The sequence below is a fragment of the Capricornis sumatraensis genome, chromosome 7, assembly GCF_032405125.1.
Source record: "Capricornis sumatraensis isolate serow.1 chromosome 7, serow.2, whole genome shotgun sequence".
Taxonomy (NCBI): Eukaryota; Metazoa; Chordata; class Mammalia; order Artiodactyla; family Bovidae; genus Capricornis; species Capricornis sumatraensis.
In genome coordinates, this window is record NC_091075.1 from 97,173,696 (window position 1) to 97,197,990 (window position 24,295).

Here is a 24,295-nt window from a genome sequence, read left to right on the forward strand (position 1 = left end):
CTTCCCAACCCAGGGATCAAATCCAAGTCTCTTGTCTCTCCTGCACTGACAGGTGAGTTCCTTACCACTGGGAAGCACCACCTGGGAAGCCAAGAATACTGGAATAGGGTGCCATTTCCTACGCCAGGGGATCTTCCCGACCCAGGGATCAAACCCACGTTTCTTGCAATTCCTGCACTGGCAGGCAGGTTCTTTGCCACTAGTGCCACCTGGGAAACCCTAGACCTGAATCCTGAGAATTTAGAACTAAGGCACAGTCAGATCTTGACTTTGGGTAGCTATACCATCTTGAAGTCCTTGTTGTTTTGACCCCTTGCTAGATTTGATCCTTGCATATCTAATACCACCACTCTTTAGATCTAAAGTCATTGATCACTTAGAATACTGACAATCTCTCTAAGTGGACTGCCCTACAGAAGGATCAATAACCCCATCCTACATGGTCCTAGCTTCTTGCCATTCCTAGCTTCCTATCACATGTTTTAAAATCCAGCCCTTCTGTGTTAGATCATATTTAATCATTATCTCATGTAATTCACAAAACAACCCAATGACATAGATATCATTATCCTCATTTGAGTAATGAGAATTTTAAAACTGAGAAAGATTACATTATAGGACACACAGAAGGTCACATGGCTAGACATCGGCAGAGCTGGAACTTGCACTCAGGTCTTCCTGTTTCTAGTCTCATTTTGTCTTCTCTATACTGGGTTTCCTGACACCATGTCTCACAAGCACTACAGTATGAGACATAATGCAGCTTATATTACCACAGGAATATCCTACCTGGATTCCCATTGCTTTCTTATAAATTTCAGGCTCTAAATGAATTTTCCATGATTCCTCAATTATTTATGCAAAAAGTGCCAATTCGTCATCCAAACATTGGACGATCTCCATAATCTGGATCCAGCCTACCTATCCATGTTTATCCCTCACATCACTCCACAATCCAGGCCAAACCCTCCTGTGCTTCAGCCACTCAGCCTAAGCTGTTTCTGAGGTTCTAATTAATTCTATTAATTAATCTATTCCATCTGTCAGAGTGCAGTTCAGATCCCACCATAAAAAGCCTCCCATGACTTTACATAACCCAACTTATCTCACTCTTCTGTCAATTTTAATCATATTGGCACTTTACCACAAATTGCATTAAAGAATTACTTTTATCATACAGGGTGACTCACTGAAATTTCCCTTTTCCAAATTCTCTTACTTTATCATTCTTGGAGGGCACCACCATAATCCAAAAACCTGAATTGTCACTCTCCAGACCCTTTAGAACAGAGAATTTGTCTTATTTAAGTTTGTGTCCCCTCTTCCAAGCTTAACACGATGCCCTAACATAGTAAGAACTCACTAAGTGAATAAATGAAAGAATACATTAGGTTGAGGAGAAGAAGGGTGAAAAAGATAAAAAATTTTTCACTAGTACCACCTTGAGATAATGAATTCTAAACCTTCATATATGCTAATTAATAGTGGAGGTTAAACCAATGGTATAAAAAATGTTATGCAAAAAAAAAAAAAGTTATCTATCATTTCCCTGGATAGAAATCCAAAAATTTTGATGATACATTTCCCTCCAAATTAAAATAGAACATTAAAATGATTTTCTGAATCAAATTTTAGAAAATTTGTTATTTATATGTTAATATGTTCATAACAGAGGCCTTTTACAGTTCCTTGGTTCTCAAGGTTATAAAAGTTATAACTACTACCGTGTTTCTTCCTTTTATAAAAACTACAATGAAAACTGTTAGAACTTTTTCCAGAGTGATTAAATTGTTGGAGTCACTCCAATAATACATGAAACTTCCTGTTGCTCTACATCCTCACCAACATTTGTGTTGTCAGTCTTTTAAACTTTATCCATTTCGGTGGAAATGTAGTGATTTTAAACTACATTTCCTTGATGACTAATGATGTTTAAAAAAATTCTTTTTATGTGCACATTACACAATTAAACATATGGCTATCCTATAGGCAGGCCAAAAACTTCACGCCTAGGTATTTGCCTGAGAAAAATGAAAATATGTGCCCACAAAAAGAATTCTACATGAATGTTATCAGCAGCTTTATTCACAATACCCCAAATAGAAACAGTTTGGGTGTCTATCTATAGGAGAACAATTTAGCAAACTGTGCTATAGTCATGCAATGGAATAAAAGGTAACAAACTCCAAGTATACGTAACAGGCAGATGAATCTCAGAAATACTCTGCTAAGTGAAAGGAGCCTTATATAGATGAGTATATACTATATGATTTCATTTATATGAAGTTCTACAACAGGCTTAATTAAACTCTGCTGGAAAAAAAAAAATCAGAAGAGCAGCTGCCTCGGGAGTGGAAAGGGCAAAGACTGACTAAGAGGAACCACAAAGGAACTTTCTAGGGTGAAAGTAATGTTCTATATCTTGATCAGGTTTTTGAACACAAGTACATGCCTTTGTCAGAACTCACTGAATGCATAAGATTTGTGTAGTTGATTCCATGCAATTGTTTCTTTACACTGTATATAAATTTCACATTAAAAATTGTAGACAAATGAAAAAAACTATAATGAAGGCTCCAAGATTAAACTCCTATACTTGCTGATGTTGATTATAAACAAACTATGTGTTAACAAAAGGTGGTATCTTATATAACAAAGGGACCAGGCCAATTAAGTCACTGGATTTTGGTGGGCAGGGGAAGGAGGACAAAGTAAACAAGAAATTCATGTTATCAGTTTTTCTCATGTAAAGATTAACTTCATAGAAATTAATATACTGACAATTAATAAGGCCAGATGGATTTAAATAAGTTCTATAGGAAAAATAAATTATGAATCCATTTAGCAAATATTCTGCCTTTAGTGCACCAAACATTTAAACAATTTAAATGTTCTGATTTCTTCCATTTGCTTAGTGTTGGTGGCTCAGTCATGTCTGACTCCTTGAGACCCCATGGACTGTAGCCCACCAGGCTCCTCTGTCCATGGGATTCTCCAGGCAAGAATACTGGAGTAGGTTGCCATTTCCTCCTCCAAGGGATCTTCCCTACCCAGGGATCAAACCCACATCCCTCATGTCTCCTGCTCAGCTTTGTGTAAAACATTCCACAGTAGAGTGTAATCCATTAGTTTGGTAAACCATAAAGAACAGACAGAAATTCTCTTCTCTCTGCTCTATACCCTGAAATAGATTCATTATATTGGTTTTAAATACCATATACAATTTTTAAAGATAAGATGGTATTCTAAATATAAAGGATAATTCAAGTTTGAGGCCAATATACAGCTTTTGTATTCTATCAGAGGTGGTGCAGTCTCTGCCCTGAAGAGAGAAAGTACTTGAATTGCTTTAAATTTCTACAAAATAGGCATAAATCCCAAGTTACCATCATGATGATAAAAATCTCAACCATTAGTGTGAGCATTTAATTGCAATGCTCTCTGTCTACGTGCCTCCTCTGCCAAGTCACCACCAAGGTTTCCCCAGAGGCTGACTTTCCTGAGGATCACTTACTCCTTTTTTTGTGATAAAATAGTTGAAGTTTAACTACAATGACATGATAACTATACCCATCAGCTCCCTCCAGATGAAACATAAGAGGCTTAGTTCATGATTGGTGGCTAAAATAACCCAAATTTTTCTAGCTTCAAGCTAAATCTTTAGACATAACTTTGTTGTTGTTCAATCACTATGTCTGACTCTTTGCAACCCAATGGACTGTAACACACCAGGCTCCTCTGTCTTCCATTGTCTTCCAGAGTTTGCTCAAATTCATATCCACAGAGTTGGTAATGCTTTCTAACCATCTCATCTTCTGCCATCCTCTTCTTTTGCCTTCAATCTTTCTCAGTATTTTTGGTGTTTTCCAATGAGTTGGCTCTTCCCATCAGGTGACCAAAGTACTGGAGCTTCAGCTTCAGCATCAGTATTTCCAATGAATATTCAGGGTTGATTTCCTTTAGAACTGAGTGGTTTGATCTTCTTACAGTCCAAGGGACTCTCAAAAGTCTTCTCTAGCACCACAATTTGAAAGCATCAATTCTTAAGTGCTCAGCTTTCTTTATGGTCCAACTCTCACATCCATACATGATTACTGGAAAAACCATAGCTTTAACTATATGCAAGTTTGTCAGCAAATTGATGTCTGCTTTTTAATATGCTGTCTAGTGAAAGTGAAGTCGCTCAGTCATGTCCGACTCTTTGCGACCCCATGGACTGTAGCCTACCAGGCTTCTCCGTCCATGGGATTTTCCAGGCAAGAATACTGGAGTGGGTTACCATTTCCTTCTCCAGGGGATCTTCCCAGCCCAGGGATCGAACCCAGGTCTCCCGCATTGGAGGCAGGCACTTTAACCTCTGAGCCACCAGGGAAGCCCCAATATGCTGTCTAGGTTTGTCAAATCTTTCCTTGCAAGGAGCAAGCATCTTTTAATTTCATGGCAGCAGTCATTGCCCATTGTGATTTTGGAATCCAAGAAAATAAAACCTGTCATTGCTTCCATTTTCTCCCCTTCTATTTGCCATGAAGTAATGGGACCAGGGGCCTTCCCAGGTGGTACCAGTGGTAAAAGAACCCAACTGTCAATGCAGAAGACGTAAGAGACACAGGTTTGATCCCTGGGTCAGGAAGATCTCCTGGAGAAGGAAATGGCAGCCCACTCCAGTATTCTTGCCTGGAAAATCCCATGGACAGAGGAGCCTGGCAGGCTACACTCCATAGGGTCACAAAGAGTTGGACATGACTAAAGCAACTTAGCATGCATGCACCAGCACACACAATGGGACCAGATGTCACAATCTTAGTATTCTGACACTCTTGGCTAACTTTCAAGCCAACTTATTCACTCTTCTCTTTCAACCTCATCAAGAGGCTTTTTAATTGCTCTTTACTTTCTGACACTAGAGTGGTATCATCTGCATATCTGAGGTTGTTAATATTTCTCTCAGTAATCTGGATTCCAGCTTGTGATTCATCCAGCCCAGCATTAAGCAAAATGTACTCTGCATATGGGTTAAATAAGCAGGGTGACAATATACAGCCTTGACATACTCCTTTCCCAATTTGGAACCAGTCCATTGTTCCATTTCCGTTCCTAACTGTTGCTTCTTGAGTCACATACAGGTTTCTCAGAAGACATGTAAGGTTGTCTGGTACTCCCATCTCTTTTAGAATTTTCCAGAGTTTGTTGCAATCCACACAGTCAAAGGCTTCAGTGTACTCAATGAAGCAGAAGTAGATGTTTTGCTGGAATTCTCTTGCTTTCTCCATGATTCAACAAATGTTGGCAATTTGATCTCTGGTTCCTCTGCCTTTTCTAAACTCAGCTTTTATATCCAGAAGTTCTCATTTCACAAACTGTCAAAGCCTAGCTTGAAGGATTTTGAGCATCACCTTGATGATATGTGAAATGAGCGCAACTGTATGGTAGTTTGAACATTCTTTGGCATTGTCCTTCTTTGGGATTGGAAGAAAAACGGATCTTTTCCATTCTTGTGGCCACTGCTGAGTCTTCCAAATTTGCTGACCTACTGAGTGCCACACTTTAACAGCATCTTCTTTTAGAAAGTGAAACATCTCAGTCGGAATTCCATCACCTCCACTAGCTTTGTTCATAGTAATGTTTCCTAAAGCCCACCTGACTTCACACTCCAGGATGTCTGGCTCTAGGTGAGTGAGACCTTCCAGGTCCTGAAGACCTTTCTTGTATAGTTCTGTATATTCTTGCCACCTCTTCTCAATCTCTTCTGCTTCTGTTAGGTCCTTACCATTTCTGTCCTTTATCATGTCCATCCTTGTATGAAATGTTCCTTTGATATCTCCAGTTTTCTTGAAGAGGTCTCTAGTCTTTCCCATTCTATTGTTTTCCTCTATTTCTTTGCATTGTTCCTTTAAGAAGGCCTTCTTATCTCTCCTTTCTATTCTCTGGAACTCGGTATTCAGTTAGGTATATCTTTCCCTTTCTCCTTTGCCTTTAACTTCTCTTCTTTCCTCAGCAATTTGTGAAGTCTCCCCAGACAACCACAATGCCTTCTTGCATTTCTTTCTTTTTTTTTTTTCTCTTGGATTTGGCTCAGTCTCCTGTACAATGTTATGAACCTCCGTCCATAGCTCTTCAGGCATTCTGTCTACCAGATGTAATCCCTTGAATCTATCTGTCACTTCTTCTATATAATCATAAGGGATTTGATTTAGGTCATATCTGAATGGCCTAAGGATTTTCCCTAATTTATTTGATTTAAGCCTGAATTTTTCAATAAGGAGCTCAGGATCTGAGCCACAGTCAAATCCAGGTTTGTTTTTGCTGACTATATAGAACTTCTCATCTTTGACTGCAAAGAACATAATTATGGCAACTGACTCCAGTATTCCTGCCTGGAGAACCCCCTTCAAAAGTTTCCTTAATACAAATTTTAAAAATGAAACTGAATAAATAAATGTAACAATAACTTTATCTCCTCCAATAATCAACTACTCAATTTCTTGAAGGAGAAATCTGTAGTAATAACCCACAAAAAGAGAGTTTCCAGATGCCAATTAATCACCAGGAGAATTTTGAATTAATCCTTTGATAGAAAATAATTCCAAAGGGGCTAAATGCACAGAGGTCTTCTCTCCTTCAGTATAATTTTAAAAATAACTGGAAATTCCCAAGTACAATAAAATTCTATTTAAAATACAATACACTTTTTTTCACAGGCTTCCCTAGTAGCTCAGCTGGTAAAGAATCCTCCTGCAATGCAGGAGACACCAGTTCGATCCTGGGTCAGGAAGTTCCCGTGGAGAAGGGAGTGGAGGTACACACTCCAATATTCTTGGGCTCCCCTGGTGACTCAGACGGGGAAGAATCTTCCTGCAATGTAGTAGCTGTGGGTTCCATCCCTGAGTTGGGAAGATCCCCTGGAGGAGGTTATGGCAACCCACTCCAGTATTCTTGCCTGGAGAATTCCCATGGGAGAGGAGCCTGGCGGGCTACAGTCCATAGGGTCACAAAGAGTCAGACACAACTGAGCGACTGACCACAGCACAGCACACTTTTTTTACAGGTCAAATTATCCTCCCTTTTGCATTGTCAATACATTTTCCTATATTTTAAAACAAATTATAGTTGTGCAATATGTACCTTGAATCCATCTCTAAAAATATTTACTAATTTTACATTGAAATTTTTTCCTGAAACTAAATACATATGTAAAACTCCTAAAATAATTATATCTCTGTTCCATTCTGCACTTAGGTTTGGCCTGTCCACTGGCTATTCTTATATGTGACAGAATTAAATTGCATGTTTTCCCTGAAAAGCCCCGTTTATCATGAGGAAAAAAAGCATACATGCTACCAAAAACAAATTAAAAAAAAAAAAAAATCTCACCGTACGTTTCTGAAAAAAAAAACATGCTCTTTAAAAAGAAATTTTAAATACCAAAACCAAATGTCAGAAAAAAACTGAGATTTTTTTTTCCCTTCAATAAATATCCAAAGATTAAAGGAAAAACTTTGGCTTAGAGAATATATATATTATTCACTTCCATTTTAGGATGTTGTTTACCAAAATATCATAAATACTTAATAGCAACTGTTCCTACTGCTTCTAGCAAAAGGCAGTAAAATGAAACATAAACCTCAGCTGTGAAAGCCCAGGAGTTTTGCTTTGCATTTCATCACTCCACTTCCCCTTCCCCTGTTTAGGATGGCCCGGATTCTCACAATCACCAGAGACAGCTCAACTGAATTCCAAACAGAAATATTATGAGCTCCAGTGAAACTATTAATCATTAAAATGGAAAGAACAACAACCGCAGTCAAATACTCTGCTGCTGGTTCGAGTTGCCTGACTGATAGCTAAGAAATACCCATATTTGGAGCAGGAAGCAATCATACATTCCAATCCAAATTTTCATTTTATACTTCTATAAAGCCTATAAAACTTTCAAGATAGCAACTCAGTGAGGAACTCCATGCTCAAAGGACGCTCTGAGACTGGTGATGACAATCTTAAACTTGAAATCACAAACCCAGGCTCACAGCACTCAATTTGTCAGAGTTAATTCCAAATCTCACTAACAAAATCCATATCTCTAGAATTTCCCTGCATGTTCAATACTCAACAAATTTCCTTCTTAAATTCTCTCTTCAAGATAACAAGATTACTCCCTATAGTTTAAAATATATCTAAGGGATGCCCCTTATATGTAGAGTCTAAAAAGAAATCACACAAATGAACTTATAAAACAGAAAGAGACTCACAGATTCAGAGAATCGGTGATTTAGAAAAACTTATGGGGACAACGTTTTGCCAAAGGAAAGAATGGGGGGAAGGGATGGTTAAGAAGGTTGGGATTGATATCTATACACTTCTATATTTCAAATGGATAACCGACGAGGACTTACTTTATGTATAACACAGGAACTCTGCTCAGTGTTATGTGGCAGTCTGGGTAGGAGCGGGGTTTGAGGGAGAATGGATACATGTATATATATGGCCGAGTCCCTTCACTGTTCACCCAAAACTATCACAACACTGTGATTCAGCTATATCCCCTAACAAAATAAAAAATTTTTTTTAAATTCTTTTAATTTAAAATATGTCTAAAATGATAAGTCTGTCCTACCCCCAAAGAAATACTCACAGAATTAATTATTCCTCTAAGAGCTTGAAATCCACCTTTGACAGGGAAAACTTGTTCCTTGGAATCAGCGATTCTTTCGAGCTTTAGAAAAAGGAGGAAAAGTTCACTGAGAGGTGGTTGAGACATACAACCTTTTATGCCCTTTCTTACTTGTTAGTTACATTCATCTGAAAAATAACACCGGAGGATTAATTCCTTGTCAGGAACTGACTGGAGTAACTGGTGTACTCTAAATGCATGACAACATGAACTGAGATAAGGCACAGCCCCTTTACAACTGGCCTCACGTCGCAATTTCAAAACAGTGCAGAGCTCTACTAGCTGTAAATGTCATGAGACACAGAAGCTTCACTCACAGTAAACCAGACATTTAAATGTAAAAACATTTTGTGAGTGGGAAAAAAATTTAATACATAAACCCTGTAAACTTCATGAAAAAAAAAACACATTTTTTAAGGAAAATCATTACATATTTTTCTAACAGACTTCCCAAATCCTAAACTCCTAAGAGTCAAGTTTTCAATCAAACTAAAACATCTAAACAAGACTTGTCATGATAACCTCATCAGCTGATTAAAGAGGAGCATACATATTATTTTATTAATGTTCAAGAAAAATAGAGTTTCGTCTTCAGTTTAATTAGGTAATGAAACCTATCAAAATCAGACATTACTAACACAGAGTTCAAGACGGGGGCCATTTTTATAGAAAATCTTTAACAATTAAGTGGGTTTCTGTGGTTGCTCAGATGATAAAGAAATCTGCTGCAATGTAGGAGACCCAGGTTTGACCCCTGGGTTGGGAAGATCCCCCTAGATAATGGAATGGCAACCCAATTCAATATTCCTGCCTGGAGAATTCCATGGATAGAGGAATCTGACAGGCTACAGTCTATGGGGTTGCAAAGAGTCAGACCCCACGAGTGACTAACACTGTGCTTCTCAGGTGGCACTAGTGGTAAAGTGCCAATGCAGAAGATATAATAAGAGACATGGGTTTGGGTCAGGAAGATCCCCTGGAGTAAGGCATGGCAACTCACTCCAGTGTTCCTGCCTGGAGAATCCCATGGACAGAGAAGCCTGGCAGGCTTTAGTCCACAGGGCTGCAAAGAATCAGACCCAACTGAAACGACTTAGCATGCACAGAAGTGTTAGTTGCTCAGTCATGTCTGACTCTTCGTGACCCCATGGGGTGTAGCTTGCCACACTCTTCTGTCCATGGGATTTTCCAGGCAAGAATTCTGGAGTGGGTAGCCATTTTCTTCTGCAGGGGATCTTTCCAACCCAGGAATCGAACCTGGGTCTCCCACATTCCTAGCAGATTCTTTACCATCTGAGCCACCAAGGAAGAATGCATGCAAGTCATTATTTAAAAATCTGATCAACTCTCCTTAAGACTATTACGTCTGCAGATCTGCTATACTTACTTGAGCTTGTTCAAAGTCAAGGACACCAACACAATAAACTCTAGCCCCAAGTGACCTGGATATCTTTGCCTATTGAGAGAAAGAGAGAGGGACAGAGAGAGGGACACAGGTGAATTATTCCAACATCAGGCTCCACATGCAGAGACATACAGCAAAATACACTGGGGTGTAAAGAACAGTTTCAGTTCAACACTCACCTCTTTCTCTGCGTATGATGGCACCAGACCGTCCAACTTACCATCTGTCAGAGCAATTATGATACTGGAGGTTTTTAAGCCTCTTGCTTTCTCAATTTGTTCATTTGCCTGAAAATGAAGAAAAATTGTCCAACTCACAAGTTAATCTTAACTTTTAACCACCATGTTCCATCAAGCTGCATTTTAAGTCTGGCAAAATCAAACTACTTTGGACTAGCTTTTAAAACAGGGTAGGGCTTCCCTGATGGCTCAGGCGGTAAAGCATTTGCCTGCAATGTGGAGACTTGGGTTCGATCCCTGGTTTGGGAAGATCCCCTGGAGAAGGAAATAGCAACCCACTCCAGTACTCTTGCCTGGAAAATCCCATGGACAGGGGAGCCTGGTAGGCTACAGACCATGGGGTCACAAAGAGTTGGACATGACTGAGAGACTTCACTTTCTTTCTTCTTTCTTTAAAACAGGGTATTTTATATTAACTATTTTAATTTGAAATATACATATATTCACATTATAGAGTAATTGCTATTGGGTGTAAATGATAAAGGATTTTAGCCTTGACTGACTATAACCACAGAGAAAATGTGGTTCTCTGAATATAGTCGCAGAGAAAATGGAAAATTTCTTAAAAGGCAAACTGTCATCCAAACTTCTTTTATCACCATGGTAAATTCTTTCCATCAGTCTTATCCTTAGAACAACTAAAAGAATTTTTTTTTAATAGTAAGGTAAGCATGTAATGACATCTTTGAGTTTTACTAGGGAGTTATAATTTATTTCATTACAGAGCAAGGAAACGTCCTTTCCCATACTTATAAGTATAAAAGAACTTACTAGCTTCAGTCCTTCATGGATGTATGTCTCTCCTACGGGACTCACACGTTTCAAATTGTCCAAGCCTTCACTGATTTTGCCTCTGAAAATAATACAGTACAAAATTAAACAAAAGAAAAATGAGGAAAGATCACAATAAGCACTTTTCCAAAAATGTGGTAGTTCTGCAAGTAAGGCAGTTTTGCCCCAGGTTTTGAGGGCAGATAACTCCTCATACTGTTATTTCAATGAGTATTTAATAATGTCTGTATTTTAAGCATAAAATCATTCACCAGAGCCTCACCCACATTTAAAATAACTTATTTTATTTTAATTTTAAGGATTCTATTTTAATATTGTAGTGAAAATTATTATCAGACAAGTTCATCTCAGGAAGTTTCTAGAAAACACAACTTTCAAAGTATAATCCTAATCTTCCTTCTTTCTAACTCAGTCACCTCCACCAACCCAGTTGATTGTCTCTTTAAATACTTGTTTTAACATCTACCTATTCTGAACCTAACTAACTTCAGTACACTCTTTTTTCTAAGACGCCCCAAATATACGCATGTTCAACTTTTACTGCAATCAACAATTCTGTATCTTAAAAATATTCTACTTTAAAATAATTTCACTGATTTAACATTTTCATTTAACTAGACTGGAATCCTACAGTGGGCTATCACCATGTCTATTATTTATAATGTATCCCCCAACTTTGCCCTACTTATTATAATGCCTTTTACAAAGTAAGTGTTCAATAAATTTTTCAATCTATCCCAGGAAAAAAATTCATAGTTCCACAGATGATGGAGTAAATTACATAATTTATAAACTTGTTTTATCTAAATATTTATGTTTTAATATCTACAGAAACAACTTGAAACTGACTCAGTCTGAATGCAGATAAAAACCAAATATTTGGTGCTTCCCAGAAATGAGTGGCAGCGTGTCCTCAAGCATTAATGTTTGCTGCCAAAAGAGAAATGAAAAAAGACAACTGAAATCCAAGTTTACACAAACAGCTTTTGCCTGGTAAAAATCGCCTTCTCCATTTAGTTCAGATTCGAATCATCATTACTTCTGAGGACTCGGCAACACTAGTAGAAGGCTCTAAGCAGAAACAACTTGCTAAATGTGGGATTCAGAGTGGGAAGGTGGGATTCAGATTGGGAAGGTGGGATTCAGAGTGGGAAGGTAGGTGTCTGCCTGCTTATTTTGCCGAAAGAAGCAGAGCACTCCTGCCTGTATCCCATACCAGCCACTGTGACATTCTAAGTTACTCTGAGCTGCTTCATTACTTTTGCAGCTACAGAGCCATAGAGGAAAAGGGTCCCTTGGCCATACCCAACAACATCAACATTCATGAGCCCTGGTCGGTCACTTTCCAGAGTAACTACACACTCTGTCAGCCTCTCCTCTATCAACAAGTATCACTGGGACTTCCCAGCTGGTCCAGTGATAAAGAGTTCACCTTCCAATGCAGGGGATGCTGGTTCAATCCCTGGTTGGGGAACTAAGATACCACATGGCATGGGGCAACTAGGCCCGTGCACCACAACTAAGACCTGAATCAACAAATAAATGAAAAGGTTTTTAAATTGAAGAAAAAAAAAAGTGTCACCAAATGGGAAATTACAAGATAGGGCCTTTGAGGGATTCCAAGTAACTAAAAATAAGCTTCAATTTTCTTTATTAGTAAATGGTGAACTGAGGGAGAAAAAAATCATGTAGTAGGTAAAAAACACAACTCATCCATTTATACTGTGACTTAAAGTTCTAAAGGAAAGCAAGGGAGAAAATGTTTAAAAATAAAAGAAGAAAAAATGTGTATGTTATGAAGATCAGCTCAAATCAATATCAGATTCACTGAGCTTGGCTTTAACGTTGTCTTGAACTACAACAAACAGCAATACCGAAACTACTTTAGAGTTTGTTGTGATTCTGTAGCCAAGGATGCAAGACACACAAAGTCCCCTATGAGCTCACAGGGCAGAAGCTTCTTTACCATCCCTGAGTAATCGCTACACACTTCCTCTTTTCTGCTAACTACAGCTATTTCTTGCCCTATCAGGAACTGCATGGTAAATGTCTTCCTCATTCAGAAAATTCTGTTACACTCATATCGTTATCATATTGCTATATCCTCTTTTCTAAGATCTTAGCTTTTCTTTTCAGATGTTACTAATTTTCTGCAATGTTACTGTATTCTGTGTGACTTCAAATACTTCTTGGAACGAGGCAGAATTTAAACAAATAAAGTGGGATATGAAACCTCTGTTTGATTGCTGTTGCTATTGTTGTTTTTTTGTTGTTGTTGGGCATCAGGGTACCAAAATCTATAATCGACTCTTTCTTCTTGACTTTATAATTATGTTGATTGAAAAGAGGAGATGAGGCAGAGAGGCGGGGGGTGGCAGAGGCAAAAACATATTGACTCATTTTTTAATCTAAAAAATGAACACTCTCAGCTCTATTAGTATCCTTCAAATTTCTCTGCTGAGTAAAGGAAAGAAGAGATATAAGAAGGGACGAGGAAAGATAAGCAGACAAGAGAAGAGAAGGGAAGAAAACATAGCAACCACAACTGCTAGGCACTGCACCACATCAGTGGCCTTTCTCCAGCCATAAGACACTTGCAACTACGGAAGGTATGCATGATGTCACAGCTAAGGTGAAGATATATTTTATAAACAGTGGCATAATAAAATAGTTGGCAGAAAATTCTGACTTGCCCAACTAGCACAATTCAGGCATAATTTTAAGTCCTTTCTACTTGTGACTGAAGATATACATTTGTAAATGTATCTCTATACTTAACCTGAACTTTTCAGTATGCATTGCCTTAACTCTCCAGATTTCAAAGCTCCTTCTAGGTTTCAGTCAATCAGTCTACACACATTGGCTGAGCACCCATACCTGTGAACACTGTGATCTTACACTGTGATATGACAACAATTTACGCCTAGTCTACGGCTACCCTCTCACCCATTTACAGGTGCAATGTCATTCTCTACCCTGGCTGGACACTGGGATCACCTAAAAGGTTAAAAAAAAAAAATCTTCTGGACACTAATGGAAAAAGTTATAATTTACTTGATGTGTGCTGGGGTCAGGGTATTTCTTGGAAATTCTCCAGAGCATTCTATAATGCGGCCAAGAATTATGAAACTCTGATCTAATCTAACTTAAAAACCTTTCCATATTGTTGGAAAGGGCTTCCCTAGTGGCTCAGTTGGTAAAGAATCTGCCTGCAATGCAGGAGACCCGGGTTCAATCCCTGGGTTGGGAAAATACCCTGGAGAAGGAAATGGCAACCCACTCTAGTAATCTTGCCTGGAGAATTCCATGGAATGTTGTTGGAATGCTCTTTTCCTTACCTATTTTGCCAGTCAGTTCTTCTACTAAAGGGGTTTTAGAGGTAACTAGGATAATCTTTTAAAACATAAAATGCAGTTTCTGGGATGGATGACTTATAGCCAGAGAGAACATGGACTATTTCCAAGCCCAATCTCATTTTTTCAACTATAAAACAAAGAGGAAAATACCTGTACTCCAGGGCCATTGTGAGGATTAAGTGGCACATAAGAAGCACTGGGCTAGGGGACTTCCCTAGCTGTCCAGGGGTTAAGACTCCACACTTCCAATGCAGGGGGTGCGGGTTCAATCCCTGGTCAGGAAACTAAGATCGCACAGGCCATGCAGCATGGCCAAGAAAATAAAAAGAGTTAGTTGTGGCTACTACGGTTGTTATTGACACTGGTCATTCCTCTGTTCATAGGATTTTGTTTACCCAGTTTACTTTCTTCTTGATTCTAAGGAGAGCTCACTCAGCAAACTGAGGGTTGAAAAAATTTGATAAAAACCTAAAAAGGAGGAGGGAAAGGAATAGAGGAAAGAAAGTTTTATACTGAAGCTTTAGTGAGAACAAATTATATGGAAAGCTAGAGAATGAGGTGGGAAGACTCAGGTTTGGAGTAAATCAGAAACGAACTAAAACTTCAGTTCCGCAACTAGTGTAAGCACGGGCAGTTGTTTAATTTCCTGCAGCTCAGTTTCCATATCCATAAAATGTAAATAAGAGTAGCTGCTCCAATGAAGTCTTCATTCACTCACTCCACAGACATTTATTAGGTGACTGCTATCACATTCATGAAAGGGTTAGTCGCTCAGCGACCCCATGGACTGAAGCCCACCAGCTTCCTCTGTCCATGGAATTCTCCAGGCAAGAACACTGCAGTGGGTAGCCATTCCCTTTTCCAGGGGATCTTCCCCACCCTAGGAGCGAACCCAGATCTCCCGCATTACAGGCAGATTCTTTACCATCTGAGGCACCGGGAAGCTCATCATCTTTTGAATATAATGTTATTATATTTGGCAGCTTTGAACATTTCAGAAAGCTGTGGGATCTGGACAGAAGAGCTATTAGAGGAGATAGACGAGAGAAAGGAAGTGGCTAGTGCCCAAAACAAACCCTCTTCACTACAGCTTCTCCTCTGCACTGCCATGTTGCTCTTCTAGAAAACCTACAAATGGTGGCAAGCTGAATTTGAGGTGACAGATGGCACACCGGACAGGAGTCCAGACTGCTCCAGCCAATTATCTACCCCACATCCTTCAGTTGTTTCACGTTAAGCAAAAGTAACACCAACACTAACTCCACAGGGTTGCTGTGAAAAATCAAAGGAGTTGATGCCTATGAAGAATTCGGTACAAAGTCAGTGTCACAGAGACATTAGTTATTATTCTTTTATCACATGATGTGTCAGGAACTGAGCAGGGTCATCTGCCAGCCAGACCTCATCCTTTCATCATGCCACCCTGCATCATACCATGAACGCAACCCACAGGTCAAATATGGTACACTGGCCACCTTAATTCCCAGCTCTAAGACTCACTAGTCTCAATAATTTTGTGACTTTGCTAAGTTGTGTCCTCTCTGAGCTTGCATTTCTCCCCTCTGAAAATGGGAACATTGACAGTACTTATAAAGCAGAGTTGTTATAAAAATTAAAGGGACTATTACTCGTATTATCAGGGCTTCCCTGACAGCTCAGTTGGTAAAGAATCCACCTGCAATGCAGGAGACCCTGGTTCAACTCCTGGTTCAGGAAGATCCACCGGAGTAGGAATAGGCTACCCACTCCAGTATTCTTGGCTTCTCTTGGGGCTCAGCTGGTAAAGAATCTGCCTGCAATGCAGGAGACCTGGGTTTGATCCCTGGGTTGGGAAGATCCCCCTGGGGAAGGGAAAGGCTACCCACTCCAGAATTCTGGCCAGGAGAATTCCATGGACTGTATAGTCGCAAAGAGTCGGACACAACTGAGCAACTTTCACTTATTACTTGTAAACAGTTAGTACACTGCATGGCATCTAAGTGTTCAATAATCAATACCAACTGTTTATATCAATTTTCTGTGCATGCGTGCTAAGTTACTTCACTCATGTCTGACTCTGCGACCCCATGGACTGTAGCCCACCAGGCTCCTCTATCCACGGGATTCTCCAGGCAAGCATACTGGAGTGGGTTGCCATGCCCTCCTCTAGGGGATCTTCTAGGGGTCGAACCTGCATCTCCTGTGGCTTCTGCATTGGATTCTTTACTGCTGAGCCACCAGGGAAGCCCAAGTGTTAGCTGCTCAGGAAGATCGCATTGCAGACAGATGCTTTACATCTGAGCCGCCAGAGAAGCCCATCAATTCACTGTACTGCTCTCTTAACCATTGAAGGCAATGTAAATAGGAATTATCACCTTTGTTTTTCACAGTTTGGGAGCCTTATTTGAGAACTTCTCTTCATTAATGCTCCTAAAACACATAGAATTTTTAAACTTTATATTAAGTCATACAAACTCCAACTCATATGCATGTGTTCAGGATTGCTCTTGAATAAGTGAATATCAAAATCCCAAAATGTACTATCACAGAACAATTTTAAACTATTTTAGGAAAATTATCATTTCTAATAAATAAAACTTCAATTCTCACATTTCTACCTTACAGAGTAATTCTTAAGACTTTGAGAGTTCGAATTGAAAAATACTATTCAAAGTCATGAAAGTAAAAGGAAATGTGCCCATCTATTCCAACCTAACTCAAGAAGGAAATAATGATAATATTAAAATAATACAAAAATAAAGTATTAATGTTGTTGATAAACAGTTTTAATTCATACAAAAGAATAAGAGGAATGAGAGTGAGAGGCTAATAATAAAAAATAAAAGTAAATAACACATCATTCAAAATTTGCTGACATGGGTTATGGGTTACAGCAGAATCTAAAGACTAGCGCCAAAATTACCAGTCTAATTTGCTATTTTGGTTACACACAAGGTTTTTTTTTTTCTCTTAGCTGGCATGTTTATTTCTAAAAGCGATTCATCTTTGGAGTTTCATTATTACTTTCAGTATAAACTATGGTACAGAATCTCTAAGTATGACCTCTATCAATTTCTCCCCACTCTATATGCATCCATTCTCCCATCAAAAGTTGGAATTTATCCCCCATCCCCTTGATTCTGGCCCAGCCCTGTTACTGCCCGGCACTAGAACAAGGTAGAAGTGATATTCTTAGACGTCCAACCCTTAAGAGAACTGGAGGCACTGCTTCCTTCATCTCATAGTACTTGCTCCTGGACCCAGTCATCATGCAGTGAGAAGCCCAGGCCACAGCCAAGGTCCCATGGAGGAAAACATATTATTCCAGTAAACAGCCCTAGCTGTGCTCCGTAACAGTAACCCCCTTCTATGATTATAGCACCAGATAATATCATGTGGGATGGAGAAAGCATCCATTTGAGCCATCCATCATAGAACAGTGAGAGATAACAAAAATCATTGCTTAAGCCACTAAATGCTGGGGTGGTTTTTCATGATCACTATGCCTGCTCCAGGAATAAGTTTAAATGAGGCACAGGACTTTTCCCTTTATGTACCCTTGGTAGCTAGCTGCCATATAAAAGCTTTGATTACCCTGAAATCACCATGGTAGGAGGAGACTTAACCTAGCCATGAGGAGAAGTCATGTGTACCAGAATGGAGACTCAGGTCAACAGTCCTAGCTGAGCTCCCAGACAACAGCCAGCACCAGCACGAACTTTCAAACCATGTGGGTGGGGTCATTTCAACTCTTCTAGCCATTCCAGCTTTCTAGCTGACAACAGGCAAAGCATAAGAACCGCCCATTCAATGCACAATATCATGAGAAATGACCAGTTGTATTTACATCGCTAATTTTGGAGTAGTTTATTATGCAGCAATAGATAATCAAAATAAAAGTTGTGACTAAAGTAAAAGCTAAATGACCTTGAAGAGATGGATAGTAAAGACTGGAAAGGCAGTGAGCAAACTGTTACTGGAGGCTCAGTTTCATGCTCATTCATATCTGTTGCATTCCATTGGTTAAAGTGAGCCACAGGCCCAGCCCACATTTTTCTAATTATATATTTAAATAAAAATACTTTTATACACATATGTAAATACATGTGTATATATAAATATATATAATTAATAAAAATATGTGTCCATTTATATACAAATATAAAAATACTTATATACACATATATTATACCTATTACATACATAATCACATTTGTCTCGGTGGTAAATCTGCCTGTCAATGCAGGAGATGCCAGAGAATAGGGTTCTACCCCTGGGTCAGGAAGATCCCCTGGAGGAGGACATGGCAACCCACTCCAGTACTCTCACTTGGAAAATTCCTTGGACAGAGGAGCCTGGCACCCTACAGTCCATGGGGTCACAAAGAGTCAGACACAACTGAGCATGTGCACTCACACACATGTATGCATATATGTTGTATGCATTCTGTGTTTCATTGGAGGTCACAAAAGAGCAATCTATCACAAAAACTAAGAGCCTCATACATCTATGCTACCAAATGCCAGTTTAGATAACCCTATAAGCATAAGTGTTAGAGGTGTGGAGGCAGAGGAACCAGACATCAAACTGCCAACCTCCGCTGGGTCATCGAAAAAGCGAGAGAGTTCCAGAAAACATCTGCTTCTGCTTTATTAACTATACCAAAGCCTTTGACTACGTGAACCACAACAAACTGTGGAAAATTCTTCAAGAGATGGGAATACCAGACCACCTGACCTGCCTCCTGAGAAATCTGTATGCAGGTCAAGAAGCAACAGTTAGAACAGGACATGGAACAACAGACTGGCTCCAAATTGGGAATGGAGTACATCAAGCTGTATATTGTCACCCTGCTTATTAAACTTCTATGCAGAGTACATCATGCAAAATGCCGGGCTGGATGAAGCACGAGCTGGAATCAAGATTGCCAGGAGAAATATCAATAACCTCGGATACACAGATGACACCACCCTTACGGCAGAAACCGAAGAAGAACTAAAGAGTCTCTTGATTAAAGTGAAAGAGGAAAGTGAAAAACCTGACTTAAAACTCAGCATTCAGAAAACTAAGATCACAGCATCTGATCCCATCACTTCATGGCAAATAGATGGGGAAACAGTGAGAGACTTTATTTTCTTGGGCTCAAAAATCACTGCAGATAGTGACTATAGCCATGAAATTAAAAGATGCTTGCTCCATGGAAGAAAAATTATGACCAACCTAGACAGCACATTAAAAAGCAAAGACATTACTTTGCTGACAAAGGTCCATCTAGTCAAAGCTATGGTTTTTCCAGTGGTCATGTATGGATGTGAGAGTTGGACTATAAACAAAGCTGAGCACAGAAGAATTGATGCTTTTGAACTGTGGTGTTGGAGAAGACTCTTGAGAGTCCCTTGGACTGCAAGGAGATCCAACCAGTCCACCCTAAAGGAAATCAGTCCTGAATATTCATTGGAAGGATGGATGCTAAAGCTGAAACTCCATACTGTGGCCACCTGATAGGAAGAACTGACTCACTGGAAAAGACCATGATGCTGGGAAAGATTGAAGGCAGGAGGAGAAGGGGATAACAAAGGATGAGATGGTTGGATGGCATCACAGACTCGATGGACGAGTTTGAGTAAGCTCTGGGAGTCGATGATGAACAGGGAAGCCTGGCGTGCTGCAGTCCATGGGCTCATGAAGAGTCAGCCTCGAGTGAGTGACTGAACTGAACTGAACTGAACTGTACTTTATCCTCAGGAGATTATCAGCCAGGGATATGAAATGAACAAAAGTGCAAACAAAATGTAGGAATACACAGAAACTTCATAAAGATTTCAGTTCAGTTCAGTTGCTCAGTTGTGTCCGACTCTTTGCAACCCCATGGACCACAGCATGCCAGGCCTCCCTGTCCATCATCAACTCCTAGAGTTTACCCAAACTCATGTCCATTGATTTGATGATGCCATCCAACCATCTCATCCTCTGTTGTCCCCTTCTCCTCCTGCCCTCAATCTTTCCCAGCATCAGGGTCTTTTCCAATGAGTCAGCTCTTCACATCAGGTGGCTGAAGTATAGTTACATAACATAATTAAATATTGCTCTTGGAAAATAAAACTTAGTAGATTAAGTAGAATATGAGACAAAACAATCTTCTCAAGATGTTGTTCATGTCCATACAAAATTACAAATGATTTATAGTCCACTTAGCACTTAGCAATTACAAATAAACCATTTAGCAAAATGTCTGATACATAGTAAGTGCTCAATAAACTTTACTACTTCTGTCTCCTTCCATTAATAAACCACAATATTATATAATCAGCCTGACAAAATTAGAAAAATTACAGGCAAGGAAATATGCTCACTCACTCAAATGTGGGACTGTCCTAGCTATCTATTTAATTATGCCATTATACACTGTTATATGGCATACAGTATGAAGAATAAACAGCAAAAAAAAAAAAATTGTTCCCTATTAGCTCAACTTAAAAGATTTTCAAGGGTTTCAAAAGAGTGAAAGATGATTTTTCAGACACAAATATTGCTAATACATTATCTTAAGAACTCATACTTTATATAAAAATTTGTCTACTCTTTATTTAACATGTCATTGTAAGGCCAATATATGTCAAGGTCTCTGTGGTACAGATTCCAGGCCAATGAATCCTAGGTCAGAGTTCTAGATTCAAAAACATCTGCTTACAAAATGCCCCATACAAGACAGGTTTGTGAAAACTTGTCTCTAATTTAGTCTACACTTATCTAAGTGAGGTACCCAGGTGACACCTAAAGTCTGTATCTGCTGTGTCTTGTATGTTTATACCCCATTTCCTCTTTCAACACCTTACTAGGCCATGATAAAATGACCTCTGCATTCTACCACCTTAGTGTGCCAGGTCTGTCTTCCAGACTTGAGTAACAACGCATTTAATTTTCTAGAAAATACCTATAAAGCAAACATGGGACTTCACTGAAAACAACTTTTGCCATATCCACGACTAAACTCTGAGTTGCTGCCATGCTCAGACCTCCCAGAATTAGCACAATGTGTGACCAGCACTGACTTTTCTCAACAGGAAAAATTACTTCCCTGTTAGAATCTAAACAAAAACAACTAGTCACTTCCTCTCACCACGTCACTGGTTTGTAAGAGAACAGAAGAAATTTAGAGGATGAATATATCTTTGAATTATGACAACTCTGACTAATTCTGGAAACCAGCTAGAGAAAGGGGAGCAAAGATTCTGAGGCAGTGGAATGGTTAGATGCTCATGCTCAAGAGCCATATGCAGGGGTGAATTCTGGCTCTGACTTAGCCGTGTCACTTTGAGCAAAGTCACTTGACTTCAAACTTCTGCTAGAAGCTGGGCACACAATGGTGATGAGGCGGTACAGTGATAAGACCCAGATCTCATCTCAGCCTCAGCCTCCTTCCCACCTAGTCATTCACTAGGCCTTCTCATGCCTTATGTGCACTTAATCATCCCAACATTACCCCAACACTTCTACACAGTAGGAATGATTAGCTCCTTATAACAGACAAGGGAATTGGGTAGCAAGAGGTAAAATAACTTGTCCAAGGTTACACAGCTCGGATACAGAGCCTATGTTTTTCTGACCCAAAGTCCAGTCCTGATGTTTACATTTAACAAGCAACCTTCAGGATCCCCGCCCCGCCCCCCGCGCCACCCCCATCCCCCGCCAGGCTTCCCTTCTGGCTCAGCTGGTAAAGAATCCACCTGCAATGTGGGAGACCGGGGTTCAATCCCTGGGTTGGAAAGATACCCTGGAGAAGGGGAAGGCTATCCACTCCAGTATTCTGGCCTGGAGAATTCCATGGATTGTATAGTCCATGGGATCGCAAAGAGTTGCACGTGACTAAACAACTTTCATTTCATTTCACTTCAGCACTCCCCAAGCTAACAGCTGAATATGTTCTACTGCTATTCAGGAAATCAACCCTGAATAGTCACTGGAAGGACTGTTGCTGAAACTGAAGCTGCAATACTTTGGCCACCTGACGCAAAGAGCCAACTCATTGGAAAAGACTATGACACTGAGAAAAATTGAAGGCAAAAGGAGAAGCGGCAGCAGAGGACGAGATGGTTAGATAGCATCACTGACTCAATGGGTTTCCCTAGTAGTTCACCTGGTAAAGAATCTGCCTGAAATGCAGGAAACCACAGTTCGATTCCTGAGTCAGGAAGCTCCCCTGGAGAAAGGATAGGCTACCCACTCCAGTATTCTTGAGCTTCCCTGATGGCTCAGACCATAAAGAATCTTCCTACAAGGCAGGAGAAGTGAAGCGAAGAAGTGAAGTCACTCAGTCACGTCCGACTCTTTGCAACCCCAGGGACTGTAGCCTACCAGGCTCCTCAAGTCCATGGGATTTTCCAGGCAAAAGTACTGGAGTGGGTTGTCGTTTCCTGCTCCAGGGGATCTTCCCAACCCAGGGATCGAACCTGGGTCTCCTGCATTGGAGGCAGAAGCAAGGCAGGAGACCTGTGTTCAATTCCTGGGTTGGGAAGATCCCCTGAAGGAGGGCATGGCAACCCACTCCAGTATTCGTGCCTGGAAAATCTCCATGGACAAAGAAGCCTGGCGGGCTACAGTTCATGGGGTCAAAAAGAGTCGGACATGACTGAGCAACCAAGCACAGCATACCACTAACTCAACTGACATGAATTTGAGCAAACTCCAAGAGATGGTGGAGGACAGAAGAGCCTGGCGTGCTGCAGTCCATGGGTTCGCAAAGAGTCAGACAGGACTGAGTGACTGAAGAACAACAACAATGCCCTAGTCCTACTGTCTATACTTTCTAACTCCTGAGTTCCATTCTGATACCAAGAGAGTGGTCTCTGGCTACATAAGTCAGTAATATTTCTTTTAAACCTAAGCATTTGTTTTTTATAAATAGTACATTATTCAAATAAAATTGAATAACCTAAATGTATAGAAACTAAAACATGAAGGAGCCCCCACCCTGAATCCCATTGCTAAGACAATATTACTGTTAGCAATTTGTGGCTCATCTTCCAGACTTTTTTCCATGCATTCATTATCATACACACATACCATAAAAGCCATTAAAATTTTTGTTTTTGTTTATCATCTTTAACAGAGTATTTTGCAACTTGCTTTTCTCAACTAGTATATCTTAGACATATTTTCATAGCAATATATATAGATTTTCCAATTCTTTGAATGACTGCATAGTATCCAATTCTATGTATATACTCTAATTTAATTACAGTATCATCAACCGATGAGCATTTAGATTTACCACCATTTTCACATTATGAACAATGCTTCAGAGTTTAATCTCGCATATACCTATTTTTGCACACTGATGCTACTATTTCAGTAGGGCATAGTCCTAAAAAGTAAAATTGCTGATAGAAGACTTCTAAACGTTTACAGATACTGACAAATTTCCCTGCCTGCAAAATGAATGAACCAATTTATAAATTACAAACTATCTTATCACAAGTAAACTTTTAACTTGAATCCAAAGGAATTAAAAGAAATCCTTCCAAATAACAGAAATATATATATTACTTACACTTTTATATAAATTTAATCAAATGACTTATTTTTAATTTCCTAGAAGTTTGTCTACAGAATATTTTTTTCCTAAGTAATTGATTATTATTCTCAGGTCAAACAATTATATGACTTTTTCAAGTTGGGGACAAGTATATCAAAAAGAGAGTTGGAAATGTTTGTAACTGATCTATAACAATAGGAATGAGAAGATTAGCAAACATGAATCATGTTTTATTATTTCTTAAGGAGAGAAAACATTTGATAGCAGTTAATAACTCAGGTTCTAGAGTAAGATCAACCCAATTGTTCATTCAACATATAT

The 24,295-nt window shown here is 39.4% G+C and overlaps 1 protein-coding gene across 1 annotated transcript in view; it reads right to left on the reverse strand.

Annotated features, from left to right (window-relative positions):
• The window catches only part of ANTXR2 (ANTXR cell adhesion molecule 2), a 166,379-nt gene that overhangs the window by 132,832 nt on the left and 9,252 nt on the right, over window positions 1-24,295 (reverse strand). Inside the window, exons 4-7 of the mRNA XM_068975726.1 lie at window positions 11,084-11,165; window positions 10,253-10,360; window positions 10,056-10,124; window positions 8,630-8,710 (exon numbers count right to left, since the gene is read on the reverse strand). Of these exons, the coding sequence (XP_068831827.1) occupies window positions 8,630-8,710; window positions 10,056-10,124; window positions 10,253-10,360; window positions 11,084-11,165 (340 nt within the window). The remainder of the gene's footprint in view (window positions 1-8,629; window positions 8,711-10,055; window positions 10,125-10,252; window positions 10,361-11,083; window positions 11,166-24,295) is intronic.